At 44.3% G+C, this 11,298-nt stretch overlaps 1 protein-coding gene across 1 annotated transcript in view; it reads left to right on the forward strand.

Annotated features, from left to right (window-relative positions):
• Positions 1-5,088, forward strand: part of GPR143 (G protein-coupled receptor 143) — a 28,274-nt gene extending 23,186 nt beyond the window's left edge. The window contains exon 8 of the mRNA XM_015423138.1: positions 4,567-5,088. Within this exon, the coding sequence (XP_015278624.1) occupies positions 4,567-4,866 (300 nt within the window). The 3' untranslated portion in view covers positions 4,867-5,088. The remainder of the gene's footprint in view (positions 1-4,566) is intronic.
• Positions 5,089-11,298: the final 6,210 nt, after the last annotated feature.

The following is an 11,298-nucleotide window of genomic DNA, read 5'->3' on the forward strand; positions in this document are numbered from 1 at the left end:
GTATAAATTGGCGGTAGTAGTTGGAGAACCCCAGGAGGCGTTGAACATCCTTCCGGTTTTTGGGAGGCTGCCATTGGAGAATGGCTTCCACCTTCTTGGGGTCCATCAGCGTGCCTTCAGGGGAGATAATATGCCCCAGGAACTCAACAGACTTACGATGAAACTCGCATTTTTCTAGTTTCGCATAGAGTCCATGGGTGCGCAGGCGGTGCAACACTTGCCTTACGTGGTCAATGTGTTGAGGCACGGTGGCGGAAAAGATCAGGATGTCATCTAAATAAATTACCACGAAGCGGTCGAGGAGGTCACGGAAGATGTCATTCATAAAGCGTTGGAACACTGCAGGGGCGTTGGTCAAGCCAAAGGGCATGACCAAGTGCTCATATTGGCCATAGCGGGTACCAAAGGCGGTCTTCCATTCATCTCCTGCCTTGATTCTCACCAGGTTGTAGGCGCCACGCAGGTCTAGCTTTGTGTAGATTTGAGCTCCCCGCAAACGGTCCATGAGCTCAGGGATCAACGGGAGGGGGTACCTATCCCGTATGGTGATTTTGTTCAGGGCCCTGTAGTCATTGCAGAGCCTGAGGTCTCCTGTCTTCTTTTTCACAAAGAGGACTGGGGAAGACAGAGGAGACGTAGAGGGCCGAATAAACCCTCTGGCCAGATTTTTGTCCAAATAGTCCCTCAGCGCAGCCAGCTCCGGTTCTGCCATTGGGTAAAGGCGGCCTGAGGGTAACGGAGCGTCGGGGATGAGGTTGATGGCACAGTCGTAGGGCCGATGCGGGGGTAGCTGGTCTGCCTCCTTTTCGTCAAAGACGTCTGCATAGTCCTGATAGGTGGCAGGTAAAGCGGGAGCCGCAGCGCCCAGCAGCAAAGCAGCTGGTGATGGTTCTGGCGATGGTGCTGAAGACGGGGTGTCTACCATCGTTTCCACGGAAGGCGTGGGTGCAGGACTGGTGCCGAACTGGAGCTCCTGATGTACCCAGTCTACCTGAGGGTTGTTGTGGCGCAGCCAGGAGAGACCCAGGATGACTGGAAACCTCGGCATCCTCACCAAGTCGAAAGTTATTTGTTCCTGGTGCTGCTGTATCCACAAGGTGAGTGGCTGGGTTTCTTGGACGACGGGTCCGGAGCGGAGCAGGCGTCCATCAATGGCTTCTACAAGCGCTGGGGTTGCCTTCTCTTGAAGGGGAACGCCGTGTTCTTTGGCAAAAAGAATGTCCATGAAACAACAGGCGGCCCCTGAGTCCAACATGGCGTGGATGAAGAGCCAGCGGTTGTCTGGGAGTTGCAACCGCACTGGCACCAGGAAGGGAGTCTGTGGTGAGTATGGAGTACTGGAGGACCCCAGAATAGGCCCCAAACCGGGGGGTCCGGTCAGGCTTGGGGCTGCTCTTTTACCGGTGGAGCCGGTTGTGGTGAGCGCTTCTGCTTGGCAGGGCAGCTGGAGGCAAAATGCCCGGCTTCTCCACAATACAGACACAGCTGTTGAGTGCGCCGTCTCAGCTTCTCCTCAGAAGTAAGGCGGGGCCGAGCGGTGCCAAGTTGCATGGGCTCTGTGCCTGCAGGAGGTGGAGAGGAGCCGGGGGAGGAAGGCCGGTGGAAGGTCTGAAGGGTTCTGCTGGGGAAGGCGAGAGCCTTTTTTCTGTTTTGGCGGCGGCTCTGTAACCTCCCATCAATGCGGAGACAGAGATGGATGAGGGCTTGTAAAGTGTCAGGGCGTTCACTGCGTGCAAGTTCATCTAGAATTTCGTCAGACAGCCCTTCAGTATACTGGTCAATAAACGCTGCCTCATTCCATGTCAGGTCTTGAGCCAGCAGCTGGAACTCATTGGTGTACTGAGCGACAGAGGTTTTATGCTGAGTAAGAGCCCTTATTTTGCGGTTAGCTGTTTCAGCTTTCACAGGATTGGCATAAGCAGCGGCAAAATGAGCCTTGAAAGCCTGGAAGTCAGATAGTAAGGGAGAATTCCCCACCAGCAAGGGCGTGGCCCATTTGGCAGCTTGCCCTTTAAGGAGGCTTAAAATGAAACAAACTTTAGCCTTCTCAGAAACAAAGTCCCGAGCCCTGAGCTCAATATACAGATTACATTGGGCAAGGAATGCCTGGAACTCATCAACATTCCCACCGAAACGATCAGGAGGATTTATTGGGCAACGTGGGGGAGGTGTACCAGCATTTGCTACAGCAACAGCATTTGTAGCAGCCTGTTGTTGCAAAGCAATCACAGCTTGAGTTAAGTGCTGTACCTGTGCTAGCATTTCCTCCATGGGGTCCACACCTCCGGTTGCTCCGTCTTCCATGGTGGGGATGTGTGAGCGTTGTGGGTGCTGGCAATCTGTCACGGCAGGACCAGGGGGCGTGACACAAGCAAGCAAAAGTCCAGGAACAGTCCGAGGTCAAGCCGGGCAAATCAGGTAGCAAGGTTCAAGCAGGTTTAAATCACAGTCCAAAAGCAGGGTCAGACATACCAAAGTTTCAAGTCCATAAATCACAACAATACCAGAGGAGTCAGAGATGAACGCAGGGTCAACAAAGCCAAAGGTCAAAAGCCGAGGATCAAGCCGAGAAGAATTCCACAAGGTCTGGAGCAGAGATGCAAGGATTCAGGTCCTGAACAAACGACGTTTGCCAGCACAAATGACTGCTGGCAACAGACTTGCATATATACAGTGCTAGCTAATCAACTCATTAGCTAGCCAGGAGTGAGGACAGGATCCTGTCAGTAATCAGGGCTAAGAGATCTTCTGGCACGCATGCGTGCATTCTGCCTTCGCTCTCTCAGCTGTTGTCTTCTTACATTCCTGAGCCTGGTTACAGGTGGAGGCGAGTCTGATGATGAATTACTGGGCTGCAGCAGAGACTGATCCCTTGCAGGTGTTCCCTGGGAGGCTCTATCCTCCTCACCACTTAGATAGCTTTCAGCTACAGGATCCAGTCTTTGCCTTTCTGCTGCAGTACTGTCCTCAGGAGCCTGTAAGTCCACAGGATCCTGGCTAGCAGGTGCCTCCTCAGGGGCATCAGCAAGGGCAGGCATGACATCAGCAGGGGCAGGCATGACAGTGTGCGCCATGGCAGCCGTGATCTCCCGTTAAGATTTTCTTGTCAGAGCTCAATTTCCTTATCCATCTTCCTATCTTCTCCGTGCAGCCCTGCTTTCTTTACACCCTGGGTGCTCAAAGCAGCTTACAAAATGAAGAAATACTTCAAGGATGTACTGGGGCCTATTATATTGTCACTGTCAAGTCACAAAGTTGTCCTTGCTGGTGATGGTTCTGCCAGCAAGTTTCCTATGAGGACACAGCTGTGAGTCATGGGCTAAGAGCCAAGCAAGCCTCTGACTAAGCACAAACACCTGAAAGAAGGAGAGGGCAGATGTTCAGCCTTGACCTTACTCATCCACCACAGATCATTTCATGGATAAAACATTGTTTTGTCTGCTGATAAATCAAAGGGCATGTCCTCTACATTTTAATCCAATTTCCACAATGACTATACGGGAGCTGACTTTACTTCTGGTTTGGTAATTTAGCACAAATGTAACTTCCAAAATATCCTGCATCCAGCAAGGAGGAGACAGGAGTATCATTCCAAAACCTGAGGATTCAGATTCTATTGCCAAAGGCTTGCAAGATAGGGAATCACTAGAACTGGTATTTTCCTTCCCTAACTAAAAAGATCAGAAGGACAGGAAGTTTACCACCTTGACTTTTTAGGGTAGTTCCCAGTAACTGACGGTATTTATTGGGGACCCAAGAAGAAGATTCCACTTTCTCTGGCACATTAAGTAGCTGTATTACATTCCTCAAGTTAGCTCAGGAATTCAACCCACAACCCTTAGCAGCCAATGCGGTATACAAGGGAGATGGACCAGCACATCTACCCATTAGGACTTTTTACTGTGTAGAGATAATAAAAACGTGTCCTGGCCCAAGGTGCATGATGCAGCAACCTTGCTGAGCCGAGGCAGGTATTGGCATTGGATGGGGAAATTCTGGGAAACATTACATATACCACCTTGAGTTCCATGGAAAAATGCAGAATACCAATTTGATAAATATTTTGGGCTGCCCCGGGGACTCCTAGTATTGTCAGTATTACATGAGGACACCACACCTTTCTCTGTCATCTGTGCTTTGAGATTCTGCTTCTCTCTTCCTATATAAGCACCTTTCTTATGGAAGTTTCATGGTCACGAGAACTAACACCACTGCACCAAATTATGATATCGGTGATTTCAAAAAGAACGAAAGAAAAGAACTGGTCATCTGAGACAATTTTCTGCAGCTATATAGAGCGTAATGCTGCAAAGGCAGAAAATGCTAGAACTGTGCCACCACATAATCATAGAATTCTCATAACAATGTAACAACTATGCCATGGCTTGGCTTGTACCATTTTTTGCCATGTTCTGTATTTGACCTGTGCTCCTATATAGTTCATGTGAATATAAAAGTGAATTGTTTCTTTAGGACAGTCACTGCCAAAATTTCCTCTGAAGTTTACAACCATATTGGTTTGCCTTCCCTGCCCAAGATAATATCTCCCTGTTATCTCTCATCTAGGGAGTACTGAATCCAATGCAAGGTTTCCTCTTCACTCTGGCTTTTTATGGATGGACTGGGTGGAAAGTGGACCTGCCGTGGCGAAAAAGTGAAATACCCTGGGAGTCCCTGTCTACATCCAATGCTGCCGAAAACGCCTATGCGTTGCCGGGTGGGAACTCAGTGAATTTCCATGATTCAAAGAAAGCAGCTGTTGCACCCAACCATCAGACGGATGAGACCTTAAGCATGCTTTCTGAAGGAAACCTTGCCAGTGATGAAAGACTAACTAGGAACTCTCCTGTCTACCAAGGCTGGTAATTTCCACAACCACAGGCCTAGTTCAACCATGCATGCTCCTCACATGATGTGAATAGGCCACCAGAGATAGGAACCTACTATATCTGGTTAAAATCAATGTTTTTCAATATTCAGTTCACATATTCAGCTGCCAGTCATCAAGCATCTAGTACCCCAGCACAGAGAAGGAAGTAAATACGTGATCCTGGCCATACAGGAAACCTTTTCCTTCTTCCTGTTCCCTTACCTCACTCACCATCTACATCACTCTAGTTTGATTGGACTCTATTTCCAGCTCTTTTTCTGTACCTCTAGATGTTCTTCTTGAAGAGGGAGGAAAAAATGTAAATGTCTGTGGGAACAAAAATGAAACACATTAACTTACAAATAAAGTCGCAGTGTTCTTCGGATTTCCTGGAAGGTTCTTGTGATACATAGAAATGATAAGCATTATAGCCTTTGGTTTAGCTTCTAGTGTAGCCCGTATGTCTAGAACATAGTTTTGTTTAGCACACACATTGCTATGGAATCATCTAATTCTAGTGACTTTCCTGACTAGCTGGAAAGAAAACCCTAAAAAGTTGTTGCCTTTGATTAGAAATGTATATAATGAACTGCAATTTATTTGCTATAGCCTTCCTCTTGTGGCATATGGAAGAGCTTGCTTTGTTGGAGCCATCGTATATGTCCCTTTGGGCTTTAGATTGTTTCTAACTCATATTTATTTTAATAAACACTATGGGGCATTTTCTGGTACATGTTGGCCTCTGGGATGATTTGTATAGAGGAATACACATAAAAAAGTAACACATCTTTTTAAAAGGCTGTTTACCAATGGTAAGTTTAGACAAACTCCATAGTAGATATGTCTATTAAAGCCCATTAGCCATAAGAGGCAGAAAAGGAACCTCCAACCTTACAGAGGCAGAACTACTCTGGTTTCCAGTCTTCCTGGGTAAATACAAGGCAAAGAACATTGCTAATGGGCTCTGCTTCCAAACTCCCCCAAGTTCACTCAGTGTTGGAGATAAAGTGGACTTTTTTGGTATAAAGGAATGTTTATGTTACATTGGCATTAGTCAACCATACGGATTCTTCAACAAAAAACCACGATCTTGAGCAGAAGCCTGCTGGTATGGCGTATTCTCCTCATATACTTCTTTCAGCGATCACTGCTTGTTTGCTGCCTCCTGGATTGAAAAGGCAACACAACTGGGAAAGAGCTGTATAAAGAGTCAATCATAATAAAAAGTCCACACCATCACCTAAATAACAGCATGCTTATTTTAATAAATGATTTCATAACACCTTTTTGAGATGCTGTTCTCTATATTTTCATTCCTCGTTTTGCCTCACAGCATCCCCCCAGGCACAGTGTAACAGGGAACACAGATTAGTCCTACAGAAACTGGTCTCCTACCCTGGGTCATGTTGGATGTAAATATATGTGTATAGTTAATCATGTGATTTTTGTGCAGATACAGCAATGGGCTAATCTTTATTTTATTTTGGAAGTACTTGTGTATCTCTATGCTTTTGCCAAGGAGGATTTCTCTCAGTTTAGCCTCAACATAACTATGTGAGGTAAGTTAGAGAAAAAGCATTGCTGGCCCAAGGTCATCCAATAAAGTTTTATGACTGAGTAGGAATCTGAAGCCAGGAATCTTCTCAGTCCAAGTCTGACATTCCACTGCTCCAAAACACTAGTTCTCTTTGAGTCTCTAGGACATAGCCCTTGAATCTTTCCTCAGCGCCAAGTCTTAGTTGTCCTTCATGTAAGGGAACAACAATAACAGTGAGCAGCATGGCAGCTGACAGATGGACCTATGATACAGGAGGCTGTGATTCAGATCCCATCTAATAAATTTACTGAGTGGCCTTAAACAAGCCACTTGCCCTCAGCCTACCTTATAGGGTTATTGTAAGAGGTACGCAAGAAGAGTATTCTTCATGTTTTAAGTATTCAGACATTATACACATACTAAATATTTATTGACTGACCTCTGCGCTGGAAGTCCATTTTGCTTTGCTATTAAAAGAAAGATGACCAAAGGGCCAACACATTTGAATATTGCTCTTTGTATATATCTCAAGTGCTTCATCTCCCACTCTCATCCTTCAGTTGTTACAAAGTCAGTGTACAGAACTAGATTTTGGCCTGTCAGTTTACAATGCAGTAATGGCATGTTCAGGTCTGGTTGCAGGGTGCTTAGTAATTTTTGGAGGGTTGTGTTAAGGCCTCTCCTATCAACCTTTGCTCTGACATTCTGTGCAATTGAAATCCATTTGTTGCCTTTCACTATTCACTGCTGCTCAAATAGTGACTAGATTCCAAAGTGGTCTAAAATGGCACTAGCTTGTATTGATACTGTCCCCCCCCCCCCCCAAAAGGCAGACCTTTAATCCACTCTACAGAATACCATGTGAGAGAAAGCCAAGAACCCAGATCTTTCTAGGCTGGTTCACATATTCATTAAGTTAAATCTCCTGGGTTAGGCAATGGTTATATGTACCATTCACCATGCCATAGATAAAGAAGGGTGGGAGGGGAAGTTGTCCAATTAAATGTACATATATATGGCTGTTTGCATGTACCAAATGTTATGCTATATACATGGTGAGAGGCCTGCCCACTGCCTTATGATGTATTCTTTTTTTGTGACACAGAATAGGGAAAGCAAAAGACCATCACTCAGTGCTAGAATACATTTTACATGCCAAATGTCCCAGGCTTGATTCCTGGCATATCCAGTGAAAGAATACCATGTAGCAGCCTTCTGAGACTCTAAAGCCATTGCCAATCATGGTGACCCAGGTGGGGCTAGCTAGACCTGTGATCTGATTCCATATACAGCAGCATGATATGTAAATGTACCAAAGAGCTGTGGTAATTAGGCTTTTAGTGCTGCAGCAGGAAATCTGTCAAGTCTGTAACATTCAGAAAATAAAAGTATTCTGTGCTTTTAGTGTGTTTCAATCACTTTTGTATTCCTGCCAAAGAACGAGCCCAGTTGTTACGAAACAAAGAGTCCTGTTTCCTCATTTCTTCATGGCATGTATCTGTTGGTCACATTTCACACTCATGTCTATTTACAAAGGCAAAGGCCTGGCCTCTGGGGTTAGCTGTTCAAAAGAATCGGCCCGTAGACATACAACAGTCAACTGAGCAGTAAGAGTCTTAAGAATTAAATAAGCAAATAAACAAAATGGACCCCATTGAGAAAGCTTGACTTTGTCTTTGCAGCCAGTTGTCTCAATTTCTAGCCTTTACAAGAGCCAAGATCTCTTTATTTCTCAACAGAAAAGTAAAAGCTGGACCAGTCTTATGACCCAGAATTATTTTCCTAACCTAATTCTTAGCCATGGTGCCTTCTAGACTGGCATGCCATTTTCAAAGTGGATTGAGATGAATTGTAAAAGAACAACAATGGCTTTATAGGTGGCCCATGAAAGGATACTTCCACAACTAAAAACCATCTCAGGGAGGCTCAGTTCCCAAACACAAAGAGTATCTGATAACAACTAAGTGCAGAGGTGGCAGAATCCACCTCTGGTCCTGCTAACACCCTATAAAGCAGAAGAGAATTGAAAGCATGGTATGAATAAGGGAAGTTGACCCTTCCCTTTGCCAATATATCTCAATGTGACACCTTTTCTTTAAAGCTGTTTGTCTTCTAAAAGGGCTTACCTACTGTCAAGGAATCTCATCTCAGAAAAACGTTTTTTAAGTTTAAAGAAAAAGTGTAGGTTTTGTTTGTTCCCGTGATCTTGCCTAGTCATGTTGCACCTTACTGCTTTATAGCAATTGCGGAAAACAATCAGGCACACAAAAGCCTGATTCAGAAAGGCTCCATGACAAAAGTGGGGGTCTAAGTCTTCCATCTTGTGTGTCCTCCTGATCCAAAACAGCACCATCCACTGCTATCTGTTCCACTGGGGAATAGTATGCTTGTATGTCTGCTCCAGTGGGGCAAATTGCACCTCCTGGGACTATTTTATATTGGGGAAACAGCAACTGATAGAACGCTTAAACATCCCTTCACTCATGTTATGATCCCAATCTGAATCAGGTCCCATTCCCCTGATGATTAAATTAAAAACAAAGCTGTATATCTTCTCTGGCACTAACAGGCTAAACCAGTTTTGCGCAAAGGTCTGCTTCCACCAAATCTCGTTTGACACTGAGCAACAGGTCAGTGGTAATGAGCCCATATATGCAAACAAACTCCCCAAGTAAGATTCCTAATCTTAGTTGCTGAATGCTGGGGAAAGTGTCCTGAGGCAAAATAGCCAGAATGCAGTGACATTTTAATCAGGCAAGGACAAGCCACTGGTATGTAGCTGGAGTTGAGTTCCAGTGTCACTGAGAGTTTCCAGTCCCAGCTCTCTCGATTCCTGTTTTAATTAGTGATATAATATTTGCTCTCCTGTAAAGTTTGAGGTTATGTCATGTGGCTATATTGTCAAGACTAATAACGTTGCAGCCAGGTCACTTAGTTCCTGGATAGGAGACTGCTAAAAAGCGGTGGAACAAGAGCTGAATAAATGAATAAATTAAATGGTATGCTGAAAGGAGTAACAGAAACCACAAATATGCATGGACGTCGGTGCAATTTCACAGGTTGCTTTTCTGACAGATCCGTAGGCACAATTGTTATATGGCCAGTTTATTGTTTGCATCAGTTCTTCCTAGGATTATATGAGGCCGGATCACTTTTCCTTCTCCTGCTTCAGACTGACAGATGCTGCTTTGCATAAAATAAATATTTTAAAGTTTAAAAAAAACCTCAGAAGAGTATGGTTTGCCTGTGTCTCATGAACATATTATATGTCAGAAAAATATAATTTCTGCTAGACATTTAGTAAGAGCTGTTTTCAGAACAGGATAAATTATTTAATGCCCAGTATCAATATCAGTGTGCCAGCATGTATTCCCACTCCTTTAAAAAAGAAAACAACAACAATTCAATCTTAAGAGTTATACCCTTCTAAGTCCATTAAAGTCTGTGGGCTTAGAACTTGTGAACTCTGCTTAGGATGGCACTGTTAGATGGTTACAAAGCTGACACTAAGTAATTAGAAAAAGATTTCATTGGGGACCCAACATTCTCAAAAGTAGAGCTAAATCTCATTTACCTTTTGACATTTTTCTAGACATCAGTAAAAGCACATTTTCAATAGATAGGGATATCCTGAAGACAAATTCAAGTCACATCACCTTTGCCACTACATTTAGTTGAATTGACATAAAATATGAGAATAGATACAACTTGAAAACACTGAGATGCCATAACAAAAAATTCCTATTCTTATGCTCTTCTATTTGTTATATTGTGGTTAATTGCGCTCTGCAGGACAGATTAAGATTGATCACAAGCAGTGTTCCCTCTAAACTGAGTTAGTGTGAGCTAGCTCACAGGTTTTTAGCCTCCAGCTCACAGATTTTTGTCTCAGCTCAGGACGGATGGCTCCAGAGCAAACTAATTTATGCAGCAGCTGAATCAGTTGCTCACAACTTTCATGCCAGTAGTTCACAAAGTATAATTTTTGCTCACAAGACCTCACAGCTTAGAGGGAGCATTGGCCACAAGATCTTTCTAGGATTGAAATTGTGTTCTTTTTCATTCTTTCTCGTTGTGTGAAAGTAGCACAAAACAGGGAATCACAACAATCACAATGGTCCATGATTGCATCTAGGTTACACTGATTCCTGCTCACGGACATTACCAGGCCCTGCCATAGCACCTGTAGTGTCCTAGCTCACTACAGTGGGAACCCCAGATGTCTCATGGGGGTAGGGGAAAGATTGTGGGTGATGGGGTTGTGGTTCAGGTCTGCGGGCATGCCCCTCATGAGCCACATGGAAGCCACATGTTGTGTATCCCTGCTATAAGCAGTTGGTCTCACCCTTCAATAGGGTTGAATTGCTTCAGGAGTCCTGAGAACAATGCTTGTAGACTATTAGATTGTGGTATAGTCACCCAGTTTCAGGTCATCACCTTCAGTTTCATGTGTCATCATCTCAAACACAAATTTTTAATGAAGTTCAAAAGTTCATCTGTGTAACCTGATGTGCCAAGTTACCAGATCATGAATATTCAGATCAATCCTAAATGTGTTCCAGAACGTGGAAACTGGGACTTGTGAACATTAATTGCTCTTCCCCTTTTAAAGTGATAGCTATTGTTTGACCTGTGCACATGTCACGATTCCACAGTGGCACTGTGGAAACATGGAATTCAGCATCCTAAAAATATCAAAGAAGAACATGTGGTGTTAAAAAGGTATGTGCCAGGTGAAGTTTTCACAGGGTGTGTTTGTATGGATATAGATGGGGAGAGAAGACGGAAGGGGATTTCCAGGGATTGGGTAAGGGTTCTAATGCTCTTGATCTGGAGAAACAGAATCAATGCAGAAAAATAAATACTTATTATTTAAGCTTTCTTCACTGGC

The sequence above is a fragment of the Gekko japonicus genome, unplaced genomic scaffold (assembly GCF_001447785.1).
Source record: "Gekko japonicus isolate JY-2015 unplaced genomic scaffold, Gekko_japonicus_V1.1 scaffold478, whole genome shotgun sequence".
Taxonomy (NCBI): Eukaryota; Metazoa; Chordata; class Lepidosauria; order Squamata; family Gekkonidae; genus Gekko; species Gekko japonicus.